The sequence below is a fragment of the Cydia fagiglandana genome, chromosome 14 (assembly GCF_963556715.1).
Source record: "Cydia fagiglandana chromosome 14, ilCydFagi1.1, whole genome shotgun sequence".
In the NCBI taxonomy this organism is placed as follows: Eukaryota; Metazoa; Arthropoda; class Insecta; order Lepidoptera; family Tortricidae; genus Cydia; species Cydia fagiglandana.
In genome coordinates, this window is record NC_085945.1 from 9,655,846 (window position 1) to 9,679,757 (window position 23,912).

Below are 23,912 nucleotides of genomic sequence, written 5' to 3' on the forward strand. Positions count from 1 at the left end.
AACAAAGTTTTGTACGGAACACTAAAAACATCGACAGTCAAGACATTAGATGTCGTAAGTGTTTTCTGTCGGCCCAGTGACAATCCGAGCGTAAAAGTAGACCAAGTAAACCCTTCCTTGGTCTATCTATTAGTAGTTAATAATTGGGTAGTTTAAAGAACCCGCGCAACTAGAACATGTTGTACACTCTGCGACTAAAAACAAAACACCACATTCGATATCGAGCATATAAACAAATTTAAGTGTCACTTTCGTTATTAAAACGTTAATTTATAAGACCTTACTTAATGAAGTATTATTTTACGAGTAGGTACGAGAAGTAGATATTATCCAATCAATAAACATATACGTTGAAATAAAAAATGGAAAAAAGATCATAGAGATCTGGCGCGCTCCAGATCATTTTTCTAGAAATATTTTTGGAGAATTCCACGGACTGTACAAACGCATTTTATTTCCTGTTGCGACTTTTTTTCGGCATTTAAAGCAGACGATTATTTTTCTAAGCATAATTTTGACCATTTGTCATAGAAAAGGAAACTCTTATACGTGCAAATCTTAAGAAAATTCGCGTTTGTACGGAACGGTAGACAATGTCATGGAATGCTCCTTTTGTGGAAATAATTATATAAGTATATAGATACCACATTTAAAAACATGTTGCTGAATTAAGTTAAACATTGAAATGTGTGCTCAAGTATTTATCGAAACCATCCATACCTTCAATAATCAACAAGTAAATTATCAAACCCCAAGTGATGCAACCAAAGTAGTCTAGTTCCACGTGAGATAACAGGCCCCAAGGTTAAGGGGTTGAGGTCCAAACAAATTTACATCGTAAAAATGTTTAATGGCCCATCGCGCTGAAATAGGGTGTTAGCGCGAACAACTTTATTACGAGTATAAATTCGCCCGCCTGTCTTATTTTTCAGTGCAAGCAGTCAATTTTCTTGAAATTTAATTAAGGTTTATATTAAATTTGTGATGTAATTATTTTCCTTTGCGCTTGTAGAGGAGGTGTAACGAGGGGCACAGTGAAACGAGCACGGCAAAATGGAGCGTCGTTAGTAATCACGAATCAGTGGCCATCACGGGACTAGATGGATTGTTGCAAAAAAACACGATAAATCTAAAAAAAAATATGTTTGTCTGTAAAGTCTGTTTACGGACGATAATTTTGCGTGATAACGTCAAAAGAAAATATTGATGAAAAACGTTACCATGAAGATCTGTCCACAACGGGACACTTTTTCGTGCATGCTACCTGTGTTCATCGATTTATAAGACGATATCATAGTTGAAAACGTACAGAAAGGATGTTCTACAAAACTGAAGTTTGACAGCGATTCAGGGTCGAATCATGACATCCCTTTCTAACTTATGGCACTATCCCTTTCGGCTATTTAGGGTTGTCAAAATACAAGTCAAAGTCATTGTCTTATATGTCGTCGTGCACGCAAAGAGGCGTCAAGTTGTGTTAGCCCTAATAATTGCTCGGAGCAATGATGAGCCGAAAGGAGCCGTGTTTGCCCGAAGTCAGGAGTGTTTCCCCACAGCGCGTGCGCGAATCGCGGCTTCGCTTAAGAAAGTGACATTTGCTTTATGACATCACACGGCCGTATCCGCATTCACCTCACGTTGACAGTTTAATTTTTCGCATCATAAAATAGCTGGGTCCGAGATTATAGGAAGGAAGTTTGCTACGGTCGGCTGACACAATTTTTGGGGTTTCTATATAGACCGCGCTATTGCGTTCTAGATTTATTTGGTCCCTACCGCGAAAAACTAAAATTGATATTTCTTTATCTGCCTCTCTATCGTTCTTGCATAGGTATTCGAGCGAATTTTCCTTTTTCGTTATTCCCGGCACGGCCTCAGTAACTTTCAAAAATCATTAGGTGTGAGTGAAGAAGAAAGCGATACGATAAGGCTAGGTTCACACGACGTAATTTTTTCCGAGAAAGTGAGGTCGAGGCATGTATTTCCTACGTAGTATACCAGTCTGCGGCTTATGTGACCATAGTCATACCATCGGAGACGACTTTCCTACGCTACGTCACGGATTCCAAGTTGGCAGTATGGGTTTGCAAACATACGTATTCTAAAATAATTCAATGAACTGCAATTGAAAACGGGGTTTGGTGTGTGTCGATATATTATAGTATAAATAATGGTAAAACACATAAAAACATGGTAATAGAAAACACAATTACCATTTAATAGAGGGGCAGGTGCGGAAAAGGCCGTAAAGCGAATTTTAGCTTCGCCACAGTCAAAATATTATGTTAAGACCTAGAACTATGGAAATCGGGATTTAGGAAATTTCGATCCCGGCGATTATATCCATTATCGGTGAACGCCAAAGACTATTGTGAGATTTTGGGGTCATAATCCCTAATGTCTAAAATATATTAAGATGGTTACTAGAACAAACAGACCGATATAAAAATCGCAAAAAAATATATCCCTGGGCAGGCGTGGCTCACTCCGCAATTTCGTCGCTTTGCTACAGGTAGCTAAAAGTACATCCGTTCGACCCCAATTTTGGGGTTTGCCATAAGTCTTCTCTGTCGTATCGCTCTTGACAGAGCGGTCGTGGTCACGTTGAGGCGTCCGCATAGGCAGTAGAGGCGGACACAGTTCTTCGCACGATCTCCCGCCATCTCTCCCTTTTGGCAGGCTGTCTGGCACAGTCAGATACGCGGTTTCCCACTGCGAATTTTATTTGGTCAGTCCAGCGCATAGGTGATCTGCCGCGCGATCTGGGCTATAACCGCGAAAATCGAAGTTCGCAAATTGCGGGGATCTTTCTCTTTTACACCAATCAATGAAGGCGTAATTAGAGTGACAGAGAAAAATCCCCGCAATTTGTGAACTTCGATTTTCGCGGTTATAGCCCAGATCGCGCGGCAGATCACCTATGCGCTGGACTGACCAAATAAAATTCGCAGTGGGAAACCGCGTATCTGACTGTGCCAGACAGCCTGCCAAAAGGGAGAGATGGCGGGAGATCGTGCGAAGAACTGTGTCCGCCTCTACTACCTATGCGGACGCCTCAACGTGACCACGACCGCTCTGTCAAGAGCGATACGACAGAGAAGAAGAAGAGGTGCAAAACATCCATCACATCCGTCCAGATTCATATAAAAAGGGTCTTAGAGCATTTAGTAACTGGAAACGCCTTGGCTGTCATTTTCTGTACAAAAAAGTCTGCCAATTTTTGCGGGGAGGTGTCAGATAAACGTTAGTCCATAGAAAAGTTTGCACAATCGTGCAAGGTTTTCGGCAGAAGGGTAAGCTCTTAAAGGCGACTCCGGTTATTTAGGGGCCCACTGATTAACAGTCCGCCGGACGGTATCGGCCTGTCAGTTGTTCGGAACTGTCAAAATTTTGTTTACCGTCCGGCGGACTGTTAATCAGTGGACCCCTTTAAATGCAAGCCGACCACTGACTAACAGTCCGCCGGACGATATCGGCCTGTCAGTTAGAACAAAAATTTGACAGTTCCGAACAACTGACCGGCCGATATCGTCCGGCGGACTGTTAGTCAGTGGTCGGCTAGGTACACTAACCAAAAAACTGTCTCTACTAATTTTATTGTGCCCCAGCCGACCGAACGCCGCGGAAAATGATTTTAACGGCCCATCTATCAAGATACACTTTACGATGACCGTAAAGGGTGATCGCCATTTTTCATCCCCCCAATTTTATGGAAGGGTTAAAGGAATTAGGCAAATAACGTTATGGATAAACAAGTAATGTGGAAATCGATTTTAGCCACTTTAGCAGGAGTATTATGGATGGTTTTATCCACGTGATAAAATAACCGCCTCTTTTTAAGACGAAACGGGAGCTGAGTTTTAAATATTGTAGGTAAATATCTTCTCGCTAACGGAAGCGGCTCCTAAAACTAGTGCGATAAGGACAAGGTGAGAAAATCCTGCGTAAAAATCTCAAAAATCGAGGTTTCGTACTCGACTGTTTCCTCCTCCAAAACTTAACCAATCCTAACCAAACTTAGAAATCTAAATGATTATGAAATTATCTGTGTCGGACCGTTTTGTTTTTTTGGCTAATTGATATCAGTTTTTAATACTACGCCTCTCATTGCGGCATAGTCAATTAGCCCATGTTGGCCATTTTTGAAGGACTCTATCGCCTTAAAAAACAAAAATATATATATAAAAAAAAACGGTACGGTACGGTACGGTTGTGTCAGTCAGGTGACCTAGAAAAGACGGGAAGAGAGTACCAGGCGGACTATATTATTATACCATGCGGCAAAACCGTACCCAGTGCTAGTGATTATTTAAATTGTAAATAGAGACGCAGGTGTTATCATGCCGATAGTAAGCAATTTGTAAATCATAATAACAGATAGTCTGGTGACCGACCGCATGGAACCCAACCTGATAAAAAAAAGAATTTTCAAAATCGGTCCAGTAATGACGGAGATATGGAGTAACAAACATAAAAAAAATAAAAATAAAATAAAAACATAGGTACTCGTACAACCGAATTGATAAACTCCTTCTTTGAGATTTGGAAGTCGGTTAAAAATAGAAAATATGTACCTAGGTACCTAATACTCTGTAGGGGTAGCTGACTTTTAGAGCTTCAACTGTTCTTGGTCGACCGCGGCTTAACTTAGCGCAAATGCCAAAAAGTGGTACAAAAATTAATGAAATAAAACAATTAAGCAATTAAATGATAATTTAATAACGGAAATGCATTTGTAACATGATATAACGGCAACATACATCCGAATAAAATATATTTCGGTCAAATACCTATAAACTTCATGCATACTAATTGTTATATCAATGAACACTGCCCAGTGTTTGGATTGACCCTTAGGCGACGTCTCAGATACTACAAAAAAAAATAGTCTTAGCCATGGCGACAGATTTAAGAACTTCGGCAAGTGACATTGCCCGAAGATAATGCTTATTAACACAGAAGATAATGTGTTAATGCACGAATGCATATAAGATTATCACGTACGTAGCCAATGTCAATTATATACTTAGTCAACATACAACAACCTGATAGGTATACCTACAAGGCTCACATGTTTGTTGTTCGGCGACAAAGCTGACCGTCTTCACCTTCACACACCCGGATTCAATTTAAATTTGTGTTTAAATATGTTGTGGGTATTAGTAGGATTATTTGCAGTTGCATTAATATTGTTATATTTTTACGGAACGCGGACTTTCAGCTACTGGGAGAAGCGCGGAGTCAAGCACGATGCTCCCGTACCGTTCTTTGGCACCGCGAAACGACAGTTCCTACAGCAGATATCTATAGCTGACATTTACCATGAGATGTACCAGAAGTATCCCAGCGAAAGATTCGTCGGATACTACCTCATGACTACTCCGGTGCTGATTTTAACACATTCAACACCAAGAACCCGACTGTCGGGTACACTGTTCGTAGCGACTACGCGCTACATACGACGAAACCGTGGCTACGCGCTACGAGCGTAACCCGTAGCACTTAGTGGTATTGAATGTGTTAAGGGATCCCGAATTGGTTAAACACGTTTTAGTGTCTGATTTCAACCACTTCTCCTCCAGAAACGTGTTCCCACTTGACAAACATCCTGAACCGCTTTTGAAAAATCTGATTACCTGTGAAGGCGATCTCTGGAAGTTGTTGAGACAGAGGATGACTCCCGCGTTTACGTCCGGGAAGTTGAAGGCGATGTTTCCCCTGATCGTGACGAGTGCCGAGAAGCTGCAGCGAGTGGCGGCCGAGGCGGCGGCGAGCGGCGCCGAGGTCGACGTGCGGGACCTCATGGCGCGCTACACCACCGACTTCATCGGCGCCTGCGGCTTCGGCATCGACACTGACTCACTCAACGATAAGAACTGCATGTTCAGAAAGCTCGGTACACGCATATTTAGACAAGAAAGAAGAGACATGATTGTAGCCATCCTTAAATTTTCCATGCCGAGTTTGATGACCAGTTTTCACTTCTTTGCACCAGAGATCGAGAAAGTTATGATGAAATTGGTAAAAACAATAATGCAGGAACGGGATTATAAGAACTCCGGCAGGAACGATTACATCGACTCACTTTTGGATTTGAAAGAGAAAGGGAAAATGATAGGCGAATCCCTGGTGCATAAGAAAGCTGATGGCACTCCTTGTGTGGCTGAGATTGAGATGGACGACGATATTATGGTGGCCCAGGTGTTCGTCTTCTTCGCCGCCGGGTTCGAAACGTCCTCCTCGGCGACCAGCTACACGCTGCACGAGCTGGCGCACCATCCCGAGCACCAGAGGAGGTGTCAGGAGGAAATTGACGCGGTGCTAGCGCGTCATGATAACAAATTATCTTATGACGCCGTCAAGGAGATGAAGTTTTTGGAAATGTGTTTCAGGTAGGAGATAATGAGTGTGTCAACTTATTTTCCTTGCTTTAGAGTTCAAATTAGCAATTAGTCGGATCTTAGTCCAAAGGGGATATTCGGTTTGATGTCTTGAAAAAAATGTACCTAATTCAACTTTGAATGTAGATTACTTCTAAACTATATTAATAAGGGGCATAATAGGTATGTTTCTGTACTGACAGCAAAAGTCGAGTGTCGGTGGAGTAAACGAGGTGTCAGTATACAGTGGAGACGGTGATACAATCTTAAGATATTCATTAATCATCTTTGGGAAAAAATATTGTCATAGTACCTATGCCTTTTTATGGGTTTTCAAATTAAATTATCACATAATGACTTATATTTTCAGTGAAGGCATGAGGCTATTCCCCTCTCTCGGCGCTTTGCAACGCAAGTGCGTGAAAGCCTACACTATCCCGGGCACGGACGTGACCATCGACCCCGGGGTCAACATCATCGTCCCGGTCAAGTCGCTGCACCTGGACCCGCAGTACTTCCAGGACCCGGAGGAGTTCCGTCCGGAACGGTTCCACCCGGACAATGTTTCCGCCATCCACAAGTATACATATCTGCCCTTCGGGACCGGACCGAGGGCTTGTATTGGTGAGGTTTTCTCTATATTACTTAAATAATTTTTTTTACTAAGTAAAATATGATATGAAAAATGAAAATGAAAAAATTGAAAAAATTGTTTATTTGGATTACAACATTTTACAATTCACAATTAGTTATGCTTGGAATCTCCTAGTAAGTATTGTAAAATACTTGTGACAGAAGACCCCAAATTATAATTATTTTTCTAATTTTAACCAACATCAAAAACTTGGAGGATGGAATGGAAAATATATTTCATTCCGTAAATGTTGTGTCTTTATTAAAGGAGTCAAAAGGATGAATTATTTCAAACTGAGAAGCCTTTACGTATGCGGACTGTGCGGTGCGGCATATGCCAGAATGAACGTCTATACGCAAAATGCAGCGACCGTGTAGCACACACACAAAAAACGCTAATCTAATAAAGTTCCTAAGAAATTTTTTTTATTTGGCAGGCGAGCGTCTCGGCTACATGCAGTCGCTGGCCGGTCTGGCAGCCCTGCTGAGCCACTTCTCCGTGGCCCCCAGCATCAGCACGCGCCACAAGCCGATCATAGACACCAAGGTCTTGGGCGTTCAGAGTATCAAGGGAGGCCTGCCCCTAGCCCTTATTGCCAGGAAAAAGACCCAGTGAAGATAGTAAAGATCGTCTATTCTTTTTTTATTCTGCATTGTTTTTGAGTACCACAATAAACGTCATACTTTTTTTTAAATTTGACGTTTGTGGTGTTATTATTGCCACTGGACTAATTAATTAAAACCGGGAACCCTCTCCATGTAGAAGTTAACATTTCCAAACGCAAATAAACTTGGCAGTTACTTTATAAAAATGGTTTCTTATCAAAACTGCTGCGTATTTACCAAATAATTTGACCACTCAATCCGCCGCTTAAAACGTGTTGTTCCATTAACTCAGAAAAGACACAAAAAATGTGTAAAAAATTACACATTTTTTGTCTTTATACTCGAATTATAAGTTAAGTTCGACATGCTCGTGGAATGCCCTCGTAGGTGAATTATTTTATTCATCTATAGGCGTAGATGAATATAATAATTCACTACCCAGCATTCACTACCCTTGATTGTTCAAGAAACTCATGAGAAAGTTTTATCCACGTGTGTCAAATACAGATGTTGAGTTCCCTTATGTTGACTTTTAAATGATGATTTTGATTGATGCGACCACCGCCTCCGTCGCCTCATGTATCCCGTGAACACCTTTTCATCTCATGCAGATGCATGAAGCGGGCGAGGACGGGCGAATCCAGTCCAGACTGACCGCAATCATCTGTAGGATACTTTTGGCAAACCCCGCACACGTCCTATAACGGATACTAACTTTTTGCGTATTGTTGCATAAAAATCGTCGACGGCCGCGTCGACCAACATGCCCAAATAATATTTTTCCCGCTTTCCGTAATGCCGTATAAATATATTTGTTATTAAGTAAATAAATATCACTATATCTTGCAAAGAATTGTCCGACACAAATGTACCCAAAGATATTTTTTACACATTGTAATGCATTCATGCAAGGAAAATTGATCACGCAGATAATGTCAATTTAAGTATCTAATCATAAACGATAAATTGATAGTCCTACAAGGCTCACATTTTTCTTATTCAGCGTCGCAGCAGACCGTCTTCACACAACCGGAGTAAATACAATTTGTGTTGTGTATTTAAATTTGTGTTTACTATGTTGTGGCCATTAGTGGGGTTATTGACAGTTGTATTAATACTGTTTTACTTGTATGGGACGAGAACTTTCAGCTACTGGGCCAAGCATCGAGTCAAGCACGATGCTCCCATACCGTTTTTTGGCACAGCGAAACGAATGCTCCTCAGACAGATAGCCTTCGCTGACATGTACGACGAGATGTACCAGAAGTATCCCAGCGAAAGATTCGTCGGATACTACCTCATGGCTACTCCGGTGCTGATTCTAAGGGATCCTGAGTTAATAAAATATGTTTTAGTGTCCGATTTCCAGTACTTCTCCTCCAGAAACGTGTTCCCACTTGGCAAACATCCTGAACCACTTTTGAAAAATTTGGTTACCTGTGATGGTGATCTCTGGAAGTTGTTGAGGCAAAGGATGACTCCCGCGTTCACGACTGGGAAATTGAAAGCAATGTTTCCCCTGATCGTGGCGAGTGCCGAGAAGCTGCAGCGCGTGGCGGCCGAGGCGGCGGCGAGCGGCGCCGAGGTCGACGTGCGGGACCTCATGGCGCGCTACACCACCGACTTCATCGGCGCCTGCGGCTTCGGCATCGACACTGACACACTCAGTGATAAAAACAACACGTTCAGAAAATTGGGTAAACGCATATTTAGGCGACAAACGAGAGATATGATAGTAACGATCCTTAAATTTTCCATGCCGAGTTTGATGACAAGATTTCACTTCTTTCCTCCAGAGGTCGAGAAACTTATGATGAATTTGGTAAGAACCATAATGAAGGAACGAGATTATAAGAACTCGGGCAGAAATGATTACATCGACTCGCTTTTGGATTTAAAAGAGAAAAGAAAAATGATAGGCGAATCCCTGGTGCATAAGAAAGCTGATGGCACTCCTTGTGTAACTGAGATTGAGATGGACGACGATATTATAGTGGCCCAAGTGTTCATTTTCTTCGCCGCCGGGTTCGAGACGTCCTCCTCGGCGACCAGCTACACGCTGCACGAGCTGGCGCACCATCCCGAGCACCAGAGGAGGTGTCAGGAGGAAATTGACGCGGTGCTTGCGCGTCATGATAACAAATTATCTTATGACGCCGTCAACGAGATGAAGTTTTTGGAAATGTGTTTCAGGTGAGTGTATCCCAATTTTTGACTGTTGCAAAGACAAAAATGAAATAGCTATCACGTGTTTGAACATGTATACAATGCAAGTTATTGATGTTATTGCGTTACTTAAAATATGTACTAACAAAAGTTGGACCTTATTTCTTTGCATCAAAGTTTATGAGTTGTCAGTTTTGGACATGGTGGACCTCATATTATAGTCTGCAGCGATGTATTGGTTATGTTAGGCAAAAAATATTGCCATATGCTGTAGCTTTTCAAATCGCAAGATAGTTATGCAATTCATTTACGATTAATCGATGCATTATTAATTTACTATCTTTATCTAATATAGGTACGTACAATGTTTTTCTAAACTAGAGTTGAAAATGTCGGAAAAAATCAAATGATTTTTTCGAGAATTTATGACATTTTCGTTTTGTTCTGTTTATTTTGGATTTTTAAAGAAGAAAACCAACTGAATGACAAGCGTAATGACAATTGAACTGAACTGAACTGAACTGACACTGACACGGATCCGATGTCAAATGTCACCAGTATTTAGAAAAATAACCGATTGAAACCTGTTTAAATCGCTTTTTTCGTTTTATTCAGAAAAATTGAAGAGGTAAATCTCATGGTCTTTTTCCGTAAAAATCCGAAAAAAAAGAGCCGTTTGGAAATAAACGGGATTTTTTCCGGAAATTTTCAACGCTAATCTAAACGAATCACGAACTCGGGCAGAAATGATTACATCGAATCAAGCAGATACGTCTGCGAGCGATACTTGCGAATTTAATACATAAGAATGTTCATCTAAGTCAATCAACAGACATTATTACTATTTTCAGTGAAGCCTTGAGAATATTTCCCTCCCTCGGCTTTTTGCAACGCAAGTGCGTAAGTGCGTACACTATCCCGGGCACGGACGTGACCATCGACCCCGGGGTCAACATCATCGTCCCGGTCAAGTCGCTGCACCTGGACCCGCAGTACTTTCAGGACCCGGAAGAGTTCCGTCCGGAACGGTTCCACCCGGTCAATGTTTCCGCCATCGACAAGTACACATATCTGCCCTTCGGAACCGGACCGAGAGCTTGTATTGGTGAGGTTTTCTCTATATTACTTAAATCATTTTTTTTCTAAGTAAAATATTTTTTCTAATTTTAACCGACATGAAAAACTTTGAGGATGGAATGGGAATGTTTTTGACTCTGTAAATACTGTGTCTTTATTTAAGGAGTCAAAAGGGTGAAATATACTTCTGTATTTCAATTTGAAGATTAACCCCCTTTATTCATAAACGTCTACTGATGTTGACAAGCTGATAATAATCGTTTGCTCCTTTTCCATCATACCAATACGTCGGAAAGGGACAAACGATTATTATCAGCTTGTCAACTTTAGTAGACGTTTATGAATAAGGGGGTAAGTGTTTAACTGTTTAACATTTACGTGTGCGGACTGTGCGGTATATGCCAGAAAAATGCAGCGAGCGTGTAGGACACGCACAAAAAACGTTAAACTAATAAAAGTAATAAAACTAATAAAGTTCCTAAGTATTTTTTTTTTATTTGGCAGGCGAACGTCTCGGCGACATGCAGTCGCTGGCCGGTCTGGCAGCCCTGCTGAGCCACTTATCCGTGGCTCCCGGCATCAGCACGCGCCGCAAGCCGATCATAGACGCCAAGGCTTTGGGCGTTCAGAGCGTCAAGGGAGGCCTGCCCCTAGCCCTTATTGCCAGGAAAAAGTCTCAATGAAGGCACTAAAGTCCGTCTATTCTTTTTTTTTACTAAGATGCATTGTTTTTGAGTGATACAAGAAACGTCATACTTTTTTTATTTTGGCGTTAGTGGTGTTATTATATTATGACTAATGAATTAAAACCAGGGTGGCCATTTAGAAGTTAAGATTTCCAATCGCAAATAAACATTGCACTTATTTTATACAAATGTTTTTTTTATGCAAAATTGCTGCGTACCTAATAATTTGATCTCTTATTCTGCCCTGCTAAGCCAAGTGGCGCTATCTCAAAAGAAAATCCATTGCTAATTTATACTTTAGTTTCTATAACTGAGAATTCCATTTTCAAAATCATTTGTTTTTGAGATAGCGCTTTTCGGCTTAGCAGGGCAGTATTAGTCCGCCGCTTAAAACGTGTTGTTCCAAGGACTCTTTTTATACACATTTTATACCTACACATTATATCTTATCTTGTACAGTCGCCATCAGATACATCGGAGCGGCCAGGGTGCTCACAAATATCTGAGCACGCCTCTATTGTCAAGGCGTTAGAGTGCGTGTTCAGATATTGTGAACACCTTGGCCGCTCCGATATATATGATGGCGACTGTACCTTTAAACGAGCAATTCTTGTAAATATTGCATTATTGAGTTGAAAATCGGTTATATGTATATTTTGTTTTTAGTTGTTATGTTAAGGGGCCCACTGATTACCAGTCCGCCTGCAGTCTCTGGCCTTATCGGGCGACCTGCCGTCCTAGACCAATAACGTCCACAAACATAAGCGATTATTGCCGGCCGGCAATGGTCTGCTGCCACCTCTGCGACTACAGACGAGTCGTCATTTTCCCACCGTACGGCCGCCTGCCGGCAATAGTCTGATATAATTTTGACAGATCCCTACAAATTGACAGTTCGCCGGACGATGTTAGCCTGTCAGTTAACCGCAGCAGGCCACACATTAACAGTTCTATTTCAGATTTTGGACTGACGGCTATTCGGACTACGGCTCGTCGATTCCGGTCAGCGTCGACAGATATCTGCCGGACAGTCCGTGGCCTGCAGGCCAATTTACACACACATTATCAGATAGCCGGCCGGTGGCCTGTTGGCCGTCATCTGTTGTCAGTCGAGAGCCTTCAGTTTCGTGTTTTTCAACTAGTTTAATTTTTTCCTCAAAATGGACTGTCGACGTCAAAGATAATGTTTACACTTTTGGACCTTATTCCTTTGTAATAGTTAAGGCAAAAAATGTAAACCTATATTTTACTACTACAGTGAAACCTGGTTAATTGGTTACTTGGATAAATGGAAAACCTCAATAGTTGCAACCAAAGCTCTGGTTCTGGTCCTTTGGAACCAAAGGTCCTCTATAATGGAAATTATGAAACTTTATTAGTTACATGAAATTTGATTTTGATGTTTTTCTTATGTTTGCCTCCGTAATTAAACAGATTGCATAAAGTAGTTACCTACTCTATAATTGTAACAGTTCCATTGTTTGGTCCTATTTATTATTTCTACTAGTAAAATAGGATGTACTTTAAATATTTATTTATTTCATTATTTTATACTTTATTGCACAAAACAAGTTAAAGGTACAAAAGGTGGACTTAATGTTTTAAGTTATTCTTTACCAGTCAATTACTGGCCCAACCAGAAACTATTTTACAAGCTTTTATTACCTAACTGACTTTCAAATCTGAGAAGGACCAAGGTTATCAATAGGGAATATTACGCGAAACTCTGCGTAGGGGGCGCCAGACCGTTACAGAAACGAAATACTACCAGAAAAAGGTGACGAAGTGGATTACTATATCTGGTGATGTACGTAATTTTTTTGTTTGATTTCTTGTAAATTATAAAAATCTATTACAAGGTATCAAACAAAAAAATCACTCGTAAACCGCCCAAGTGGACCTAATATTATGTAGAAAAGGTTTTAAAGAGTAGAATGAATAAGTAAAACAAAAACATAACAGTAAAGTATTTTCATTTCTTTCAATTTGGTATACAAAGATAGCACCTAAATAAGAGCCGGTGTAAGTAAAAGTAGGTTGAATCCACCGCTTGCAGCTTCTAACTCCATATCCTTTTTTTGTAATAATTGTCACATAGTAGGAGAATTGCAGGTAGGTAATATCGCCACGCCACGCTCTGTAACGCCGAACACAGTTTGCTCCAGATATTCTTTTAACTTAAAACGGAATGAATTAATGTTGTCATAATTCGGATCCAACTTGTAGCTGAAGAATTTCAGGCATAAATCTTATCTCTTGTCTAAGCAGGTACTTCGGTTAGGTTAGGTGAGGTATCTCCGTACTTGCGCTAGTGTTCCTACCACGTGTCTTTATAGCGTACTTTATAGAATCAAATCGCACAATTTTTGCAGAATGTCATGCCATGAAAAAAATCAGAATTGTGATATTATGTTTTCGATTTTCTTATAAAGGTATTTTTCATAGCTAGTCTTTTCATTGCTAGCTGCCGTGAACGCCAACGATGGTATACCTCTCGGCGTTATCTTGAGAACTATTAAAATTTTAACCAGTGTTTTAGGTAATATTGGGAGGCTAATTTCCCTATTTGAATCTTTGAATGCTTGCTCCTTTTTTACTCGGTTACACTTTCAGCAATCAATAATCATGTCTGTATTTTCGAATATATAAGCCACGCAAATACAATATGTCACATTTAAAATTAATGGAGAAAAAATAAGGTTTATGTTATAATTCTCTTTACGACATTTATTTTTGACTGACAGTAAACAACAGTTGCGAGGTAACAACATGATAAATAAAGAAAAGTCTTGACAAACTAGATACATGCAACCTTCGCATTGTTGTATTCAGGCCTTAAAATTGTATAAATTTTATAGTGACATCTGGTGACGTAGTTTGCACATTCGGAATAATTTTATTTCAATTTGACAGAAGCCCTACCGTATTTAAGATTAATAAGGTCTACTGGCCGTAAATTGTGTATGAAATTACAAGCAAATATCAGAATTAAGTATTGGATCCGTGATGTTCGAAGACAAAAAGTCGTATGCTTATATTGCTTATTAGGGACTATGAACTCTTAAGTATTAGGAATAAAATAGAATTTACTAATGCTGTAACGTGTGTCGATCGCCGGCCGGCTACCTCATGATGTGTGTTTGACTGGACTCGAGGCCACGGACTGTCCGGCGGATATCTGTCGGCGCTGACTGGAATCGTCAGGCGGCCACACACGATCAGTTCGTGTAAGTCGTCAGGCCGAAAACTGACAGAAAACTGTTAGTGTGTGGCCTTTTGCGGTCAACTGACAGGCTGATATCGTCCGGCGGACTGGTAATCAGTGGGCCCCTTTATAAATCATTTGAGTTGGTTTTGTAGCTTCTGCACGCGACTTGGACCGCGTATATTGCTTATTTTCGTATCCGGACTGCGGTTCGCATTTTGGTGACCCCTGTTACGTAATGTATTTATTTACAAAATGAGGCATAATTATGCGTAAAGGTTGATAGGTAGGTACGTAAGTTATCTAACTGACGACAGCCCAAAATAAAAACTGCCTATGCGATAAAATTCACTTTGATACCTACGTTACGTAATAAATATGAAATGAAAGCCAAGTCCAATATTAAGAATATACACATATTCTTAATTCGTTGTTGACTCGCCGACAAAAGAATTGAGATCTATGTATGGGTGCCAAGTTCTGTGTTGTGTAGAAAATCCTGCAATTATAGAGGATTTGACTTGGCTAGATTTTGTTTTTACCAACAAAACAAATTACATAAAGACTAGCTAAGACAAATCCTTTAAAATTGCAGGATTTTCTACACAGCACAGAACTTGGCACCCATAATAAATATTCTTAATATTGGACTTGGCTTTCATTTCACATTTATATTTTTGTTGAGATATCATTACTTTTTGTACAGGAAATACTAGTATTCATCATGAGAGCAGGTTTGCCCAAGCTGAAAAGGAGATCCTCGCTAACACGCGATTAACTGTAAAAAAAATTCAGTTAAGATTTTTTCTTTGTATAAGTACGCCTCACTACCTTTATGCCAAATTTCAAGTTACTAGGTCATCTGACTCATCTGGAAGTGGGTTAGGTTTTAGATTTAAAAGTCAGTCACAAAAATGCCGGTTTTTAAACGTTAATTTACTATTTGTATATACGAATTTTGTACCTCATCTAGGCAAGCTAAGGAGTTTGAATAAATGTGTTAAATTGCATGTGTGTAGATTAAACAGGTTTCAAGTTGTAAAGGGGTCAAAATTTGCTCGAAATAGTTCGTGTAATATTACACACGATTGCTGCGTCGCCAGTTCCTTTTTCTTTGAACTTGGCTGGATACGCTGCCGCGTGTCTAGATTTATTGATTACCAGCAACTGGTATAAAGAAGCTTCATTTTAAAACATATAAGAAGGCAATCTCATTTGACTTAAAACACTACAGTGATAAACGCGCGTCAGCGCAGCGTGCATAAGTATTTTCCGTAAATCCCAGTTCATAAATATTATTATTTAATTTCGTTAAACGTCAATTTTGTGTTTTACAATGTTGTGGTTATTAGTGAGTTTATTAACAATAGTTTTACTGTTATACTTTTACGGGACGCGGACTTTCGGGTACTGGGCGAAGCGTGGGGTCAAGCACGATGCTCCCGTACCGTTCTTTGGCACCGCGACACGACAGTTCCTCCAGCAGATATCTATAGCTGACATTTACCATGAAATGTACCAGAAGTATCCCAACGAAAGATTCGTCGGATACTATCTCATGACTACTCCGGTGCTGATTCTAAGGGATCCCGGATTAGTTAAACATGTGTTAGTGTCTGATTTCAACCATTTTTCCTCCAGAAACCTGTTCCCTGTAGGCAAACATCCTGAACCGCTTTTGAAAAATCTGGTAACCTATGAAGGCGATCTCTGGAAGTTGTTGAGGCAAAAGATGACGCCCGCTTTCACGGCTGGAAAGTTGATGGCAATGTTTCCCCTGATCGTGTCGAGTGCCGAGAAGCTGCAGCGAGTGGCGGCCGAGGCGGCGGCGAGTGGTGCCGAGGTCGACATGCGGGACCTTATGGCGCGCTACACCATCGACTTCATCGGCGCCTGTGGTTTCGGAATTGACACTGATACATTCAGCGATAAGAACAATATGTTCACGTATTTGGGTAAACGCATATTTAAACAAGAAAGGAGAGATATGATTGTAGCCATGCTTAAATTTTCCATGCCGAGTTTGATGACCAGTTTTCACTTCTTTGCACCAGAGATCGAGAAAGTTATGATGAAGTTGGTAAAAACCATAATGCAGGAACGGGACTATAAGAACTCGGGTAGAAATGATTTCATCGACTCGCTTTTGGATTTGAAAGAGAAAGGAAAATTGATAGGCGAATCTCTGATGCACAAAAATGCTGATGGCACTCCTTGTGTAGCTGAGATTGAGATGGACGACGAAATGATGGTGGCCCAGGTGTTCCTGTTCTTCGCCGCCGGGTTTGAGACGTCCTCCTCGACGACCAGCTACACGCTGCACGAGCTGGCGCACCATCCCGAGCACCAGAGGAGGTGTCAGGAGGAAATTGACGCGGTACTCGCGCGTCATGATAACAAATTATCTTATGACGCCGTCAAGGAGATGAAATTTTTGGAACAGTGTTTTAGGTAGGAGATAATGAGTGTGTCCCAATATTTCGAATGTAATGAAGGCAAAAATTGGTAGGTTTCTTGAAGGTGTGTATAATGTAGGTAGAGTTAGACCAGGAAAGCCTGCAGCGATTTTGATAGCACACGCAGTGTTATTTTTACGTCATAATTTCACAGTACCCATTTTCTTTACAATAAAGTTTACGAGTTATCAGTTAATAGTGTAAACGATAGTACAGTCTGCAGTGATGCAATGGTTATCTTAGGGAACCAATAATGCCATAGTAGGTATGCCTTTTTATGCTTTCTTCAAATCTCAACGTAGCTATGCAATTCATTTACGATTCGTGGAATTATTGTTGTCTTAAATACAATGTTTATTTTCCTAAGTCAATTAACAGATAATTATAATTATTTATATTTTCAGTGAAGGCATGAGGCTATTTCCTTCCCTCGGATTTTTGCAACGCAAGTGCATGAGAGCCTACACTATCCCGGGCACGGACGTGACCATCGACCCCGGGGTCAACATCATCGTCCCGGTCAAGTCACTGCACCTGGACCCGCAGTACTTCCAGGACCCGGAGGAGTTCCGTCCGGAACGGTTCCACCCGGACAATGTTTCCGCCATCGACAAGTATACATATCTGCCCTTTGGGACCGGACCGAGAGCTTGTATTGGTGAGGTTTTCTCTATATTACTTAAATCAATTTTTTTTACTAAGTAAAATATGATATGATAACTATTTTTCTAATTTTAACTAACATCAAAAACTTGGAGGATGAAATGGAAAATATTTTTGATTCCATAAATGTTGTGTCTTTATTAAAGGAGTCAAAAGGATGAATATACTTATTTCAAACAGAAGCCTTTACGTATGCGGAGTGTGCGGCATATGCCAGAATGAACGTCTATACGCAAAATGCAGCGGGCGCGTAGCACACGCACAAAAACGCTAATCTAATAAAGTTCCTAAGTATTTTTTATTTGGCAGGCGAACGTCTAGGCTACATGCAGTCGCTGGCCGGTCTGGCAGCCCTGCTGACACACTTCTCCGTGGCTCCCAGCATCAGCACGCGCCGCAAGCTGACCATGGACACTAAGGTCGTGAGCGTTCAGAGAGTCAAGGGAGGCCTGCCCCTAGCCCTTATCGCCAGGAAAAAGACCCAGTGAAAGCACTAAAGTCCGTCTATTCTTTTTTATTCTCCTTTTTTTTGAGTGGCGCAATAAACGTCATACTTTTTTAATTTTGACGTTTGTGGTGATATTACCACTGTATTAATAAACTAAAACCAGGGCCCTGGCCATATAGAAGTTTACATTTCCAAACGCAAATAAAGTTATCAGTTATTTTATACAAATGTTTTCTTATGCAAAACTGCTGCATACCTAGAATAATTTGACCGCTCAATAGGCCCTAAAAACGTGCTGTTCCAAGGACTCTTTTTTTACACATTTTTTGTGTCTCTAACGTACCGTTATTAGTTACGGCAATCCGTTTTTGCCATAGGGTAATTCCACGAGAATGTCGTTTACGATTGAAAGGCCACTTCGTGAGCCTTTCCAGGGGATTCGTAAGATGCTTGAAATATGAACACGTACCACTTCTTCACAGGTTTTTAATCAATAACGTTTAGAAATGCTTCTCTCTTAGCAATACAAAATGCTTGTCATACGAAAATATAGGATTGCCACAGATAACATATATACGTTTTACGCGCCAAAAGTGATGTTTCGGCAGGCTTAAGCGGAAAATGCTTGTCAGTCGAAAATAGGATTGCCACAGATAACATATATATATACCTACGTTTTACGCGCCAAAAGTGATGTTTCGGCGGGCTTAAGCGAACTGTCATTATTAATATACTTAACCTAATGTTGGTACACTGTATTAATGATACAATTTATACTTGGTCAAGCAGATCTTGTCAGTAAAAAAAGGCGGCAAATTTGATAAATGTAGGCGAACGTTATCGAAAGCGTTATCGTCTCATAGAAAATTTGAATTTCGTGCCTTTTTCTACTGACAAGATTTACTTTATTAACAAAAAGAAGAAATAATTATTAAGCTGTATTGTCTAGTCTGGAATAATACAGAATGAAATGAGTAAGTACAGAAAATATAAATGCTAACACGATCATTATTTAGTATTTTACATCTAATAATACTTCTACTATTTAATGACTTGGTCGACAAAATGGCAATAATTATAAGCTCTACGTATTTGATGGAGAGAAATTATACCAAAAACATTTCGAAAGCGACATCAGCGACATGCCCGTGGAATATTTTCACCACCCCAGCTGACCCTTATCTTGGCAACGTAACACCCGTGATACATGGAACATAAAAAAATCTAGCAGGTTCACTTTATTACTTAACAAAATAATTCTGCTATAGATATGTCGATCTACCCTCCTTTATTATAGCAAAAAATAATACATACAAGTGTCATTGTAAATTAATTAATAATTATCTACATGGCGCCACGGAAACAACAGATCTTGTTTCGTGCTGTAAGTTTTGCACTTATTTCTTAGATTAGTATATATTTTTGCATAATCTACATTTTAATACACTTACTATCTGTTAGTGTATTAGGATTCACATAGTGGTCCCATTTAAAAACATTTAACACATAAAATATTTACATAAAACTATTACGTATCATATTTGATACATTGCCAAGAACTCATAAAAGTACATGTGTATTATATTTAATACATTGCCAAGTTGTCGTCAAAATAGCTGTAGATGATTTTTATTTTTTTATTTTTTTTTTATATTTGTGAGGGGTTGAAATATATGTTTTCAATACGTCATATTAGTCATCATAGTAATTAGTTAGTGAACTTTGTTTTTTTTTAAGTAACGGATGTTATTTAACAGTATATTAGGACGCCGTAGCCTTTTTGCTACGCCGTAGCACGTAGCACGGAAAAATATATGAATTGCAAAAAATGGCCCCAAAGTAAAAAAACAATTTTTTTTTACTTTTACTTTATTTGTTTACTTTTCATATTTTACTCAACTTCTTGCTGACGACTTTTTTGCAACTTTACGGGATCAAATTTTCCGCCCATGTGATCAGGTATTCGTAGATATAATTCATTTTTACAGGTGCAATAGTCATCTGATGCTTTAGATTGCGTTTAATTAGCAATAAATGTTAATTTCTGTTGCATTACATGTTTTATTTTTACTATAATCCACATTTTTCTTTTAAAAAGTAGGTAACTATTTTGTCGAGGGATTGGCATTGTATCAAATATGATACATATGATTTTCCGAAACTGGAAAATCCTCGATTTTTTTCCTTATTTTTTAATAGTCTAGTATGCTCAAAAGGTGACGAAAAACTAAAAAAATATTTATATTTAAGATATTTTGAGTCTTGCCAAGATAAGGGTTAAGGGGTCTCTTGATTGTTCAAAAATTTTCTTAAAAAAAATAAAACCGAGTTCAAAAAGGATAAAATAAAGTAGCATTTCGTTTTAAATGCGCTAGCAGTCAGAGTTTCCTGGCTATTTGACTCTACAGAAACATGGGTTAACGGTCGGCTGAAAGTGTTACTATATTGTCAAGTTCGGCGAGTAGTGTTTTAAGTCGCCTCTCTATATAGGAGCTCGTTCTTTTAGTAAGTACATAAATGGTTTTCAGAGATACCTGTACATTTCGTATTAGCCCCTCAACTGTGGGAGCGCCTTTCAGGCGGTCATAAAATTGGCGGTTTATCTGTGGCTCAACCTGCCAGGTTCGCATAATTTGCGCCTAAACTTAAGGTAAAATATCAGTGAAACATATGTTTAACTCGCTCTGACATATTTAATCGTGGAGTGAATGAAGCAAGACAGCTAGCGAGCGAACATTTGAATGATCAACGGTTGAAAAAGTCGTTAACTTTCGTCAGTCAAAAACAGCCACTGTGACGAGTAGCATGTTACGTGTTTTTATAGTAAAATTGTGGATTTTTATGGTGAAACCGTTAAAAAGCTGAGGAAATGTCAGTAAACTTTTGTTAATATTATGTTTGGGTCTGTTTTTAGAATAAAATAAGTGCTAAAGGTGTGAAGAAATGACATGCCAAGTCATAGCCGAAATTTTCTTACTCGGTTTCTTATTATTTGTATAAGTTTTACTATGTCTCAAAACAATCATAATATGTCGTAGTTCATATAGATTTTATTAAATACAATGAAATTAGTTTAAAATCTGTTTAAAGCGAATAATAGCTATCAAACTAAATAACGGTCGGCACATAACCTCTCGGGCTGTCGCAACAGACTGGACGAGCACCTGCCAGGCTGTCGCCACAGACGGCGCTGTCATGTTACTAACGCACGTTTGCATAGCATGGACATTCCACTTACTAACTAATTCTACGATACTTCTCTTTCCACATAGGCTATAATAACACAGCTCAGCGCAACTGTAATGAGTGAGAGCAAGGGATGGACATTTAATTTGTAAGATTATAGTTTGGTCCATGAAATCTTTATACTGAGATTGACGAGTATAAAAAAATTAATATTAATTAATTATGCAAGGGTTTTAATATGGGTACTAGGCGACAGTGATGATGATGATGATAATAATAATGATGGTGGTGGGGTTTGCTATTAAGATTTTAGGTGTTACTCTTCACACATTCTGAAATATCCCTTTATTGCTCTTACGGTCTAGGTATGTCCATATTAATCAAACCATATAGATGTGATTTGGTCTATATTTGTCTTGTTTTCAGATCAAGTTTTTAGATGTTTTTTGTTTAATAAGAACAAGTGCGATTATTTATTATTAAATATTGTTTCATTAATACCCTGAGAAACGGAATTTCTTTGGATTAAGGCTGCTGGTTGCTGTGATTTTTCAACATTTTGTGGGCTATCAATGGTGCATGAATAAATAAAAGCATTTTTTAAACATTTCTTACCATATAACTACTGCACCTGCATTACTATTACTTTGGCCACAAATAGTTTACAACTTAAATTTCTTATTTATGTATAAAATTATTACATAGGGTGTGGTAGGACTCCACAATGCATGTAATTAGAAACTTATTTACGTGCGCCATTTTTAGGGCAGACATAATTTCAATAAAGTTTTCAAATGGTATATTTCATGTATTTAATTGATAAGCCTGACATTTTATGTTTTTTTGATGTGTATGATTACATTATGTACATTATTAGAGTAACAGATACGCCTAAAAACTGTTTATTTTTTTATTACAATAGAAAATGAAAGATACATTTCGGTACCTATAATTTGAATTCGACTGTACAGTTATTTTATGTTAGTTTAATGGTCGTAATTTTAAGTAGCAGTTAGATAATTAAATAAAGAGCAGAAAAAATACAAACTATAGACTGTATCATTGTAAAAAACGGAACAAATCGCAATTTTCCACTTGCACGTGGACCTAGAAACCCTGTCTGTGGAGCAGACCCCTTAGGCTGCCACAGATGAGGGGGAGCGGCCATATTCATCTCCCACAGCTGAGGGGTTAGGCGCTCCCATGCACCTCCCTAGTCTGGCCCTAGACGTGACAAAGTGTTAAATTGCCACAGCCACAATAAATGTCATACCTACTTTCATATAAATCGACGATTGTAATGAGGCATGATACATCTATAGGTACTTTATTATTGGAAAATCTGTGCAGTTAGCTAGGTCCGACTATTACGACTGGACTAATTAGTTACAACCAAAGGAAACTATTTAAAAAAATGAATAAGTTTTTGTCAAAAAATTCACTTTTGGCACAAGCTTTTATCGCTGACTGTACTTTTCATACGACAGTCAACTAATACTCATTGAGACAATTCTAAAAACCCCTAACACAATTAGGTTGCGTTGTTTCATCACAGAGTTCCTATGGCCACCTCCTGTCTCCATCATCAGATCAGCTCGATGGTACCATAATATTGCATTGTCATCCGATTTATACATGCATGCAAAATTTCAACTCAATCGGAAACCGGGAAGTGGATCAAATTTAACTTGCAAGATTTGATTGCAGACAGACAACGGTCAGGGTGACATATTACAATTTAATAAAATATTTTCCATAGAAATACTTAGAAACATGACAGGTTTGCTATAATTGTGTGTATTACAGTCAGCAGCAGAAGTCGCTATACACTCCAAGTGCTCAAAGAGAGGTAAACGTTTAAACTGTCAAAAAGTTGTTGACTGTCATGGTAGCATTTACTTGTGAGCGCTCAACATGTCACAAATATCTTAACAGTCGCTATTCATTAATTTCTACACTTACAACAAATCATTGATACCTTAGCTGTCAAAAAACCATTGGTATCTAAGCGGTCAACGTGTCAAATATATCTGAACAATATGGAAAAATAGACGTTTAAAGCATACATGTATGGTCGTATATTGAATGAATAATAGCTATGCTAATTTCAGGTAAAGCGTTTTGACAATCATCGAAAGCAGTACAGTCTTGTCATCACATACATCTATCTCACGTTTTGACCTTCAACCATTGACAGAGGCCTGTCAGTCAGCTTACTGTTTATTGAATAGAATCATCAAAACGAATGAGTGGCACATAGCGAAAGCTAACTGAAGCCGAATTTAGAGCCAATTGTCAAGGCACGTTGTGGTCTTGTGACTAAGGCGTTTGCTTTTCAAAGCAGAGACCGCGGGTTCAAATCTCAGTCGGACGCACCTAGAGATTACAGCTTTCTTTTTGGGGTTT

General features: G+C 39.3%; 4 protein-coding genes across 4 annotated transcripts in view; 3 read left to right on the top strand and 1 right to left on the bottom strand.

The window, feature by feature from the left end:
- The window catches only part of LOC134671007 (uncharacterized), a 66,689-nt gene that overhangs the window by 28,306 nt on the left and 14,471 nt on the right, over window positions 1-23,912 (bottom strand). The gene's annotated exons all lie outside the window — the stretch shown is intronic.
- On the top strand, window positions 5,134-7,634 carry LOC134670721 (cytochrome P450 6B2-like). Its single transcript, XM_063528532.1, has 4 exons — window positions 5,134-5,384; window positions 5,500-6,392; window positions 6,751-7,004; window positions 7,451-7,634. The coding sequence occupies exons 1-4, from the start codon at window positions 5,148-5,150 to the stop codon at window positions 7,627-7,629; spliced, it is 1,563 nt and encodes a 520-aa protein (XP_063384602.1). The 5' UTR covers window positions 5,134-5,147; the 3' UTR covers window positions 7,630-7,634.
- LOC134670849 (cytochrome P450 6B2-like) lies at window positions 8,695-11,605 on the top strand. The gene is made up of 3 exons (XM_063528668.1): window positions 8,695-9,812; window positions 10,637-10,890; window positions 11,367-11,605. The coding sequence occupies exons 1-3, from the start codon at window positions 8,695-8,697 to the stop codon at window positions 11,543-11,545; spliced, it is 1,551 nt and encodes a 516-aa protein (XP_063384738.1). The 3' UTR covers window positions 11,546-11,605.
- Window positions 15,964-18,374, top strand: LOC134670536 (cytochrome P450 6B2-like). Its single transcript, XM_063528345.1, has 3 exons — window positions 15,964-17,204; window positions 17,614-17,867; window positions 18,182-18,374. The coding sequence occupies exons 1-3, from the start codon at window positions 16,090-16,092 to the stop codon at window positions 18,358-18,360; spliced, it is 1,548 nt and encodes a 515-aa protein (XP_063384415.1). The 5' UTR covers window positions 15,964-16,089; the 3' UTR covers window positions 18,361-18,374.

Excerpts from the sequence above, each read along its gene's own strand:
- LOC134670721 (XM_063528532.1), top strand. The coding sequence starts at position 5,148 with ATGTTGTGGGTATTAGTAGGATTATTTGCAGTTGCATTAATATTGTTA. Across the intron at positions 6,393-6,750 it reads TTTTTGGAAATGTGTTTCAG|TGAAGGCATGAGGCTATTCC; the intron begins GTAGGAGATAAT and ends TTATATTTTCAG. Across the intron at positions 7,005-7,450 it reads CGGACCGAGGGCTTGTATTG|GCGAGCGTCTCGGCTACATG; the intron begins GTGAGGTTTTCT and ends TTTATTTGGCAG.
- LOC134670849 (XM_063528668.1), top strand. The coding sequence starts at position 8,695 with ATGTTGTGGCCATTAGTGGGGTTATTGACAGTTGTATTAATACTGTTT. Across the intron at positions 9,813-10,636 it reads TTTTTGGAAATGTGTTTCAG|TGAAGCCTTGAGAATATTTC; the intron begins GTGAGTGTATCC and ends TACTATTTTCAG. Across the intron at positions 10,891-11,366 it reads CGGACCGAGAGCTTGTATTG|GCGAACGTCTCGGCGACATG; the intron begins GTGAGGTTTTCT and ends TTTATTTGGCAG.
- LOC134670536 (XM_063528345.1), top strand. The coding sequence starts at position 16,090 with ATGTTGTGGTTATTAGTGAGTTTATTAACAATAGTTTTACTGTTATAC. Across the intron at positions 17,205-17,613 it reads TTTTTGGAACAGTGTTTTAG|TGAAGGCATGAGGCTATTTC; the intron begins GTAGGAGATAAT and ends TTATATTTTCAG. Across the intron at positions 17,868-18,181 it reads CGGACCGAGAGCTTGTATTG|GCGAACGTCTAGGCTACATG; the intron begins GTGAGGTTTTCT and ends TTTATTTGGCAG.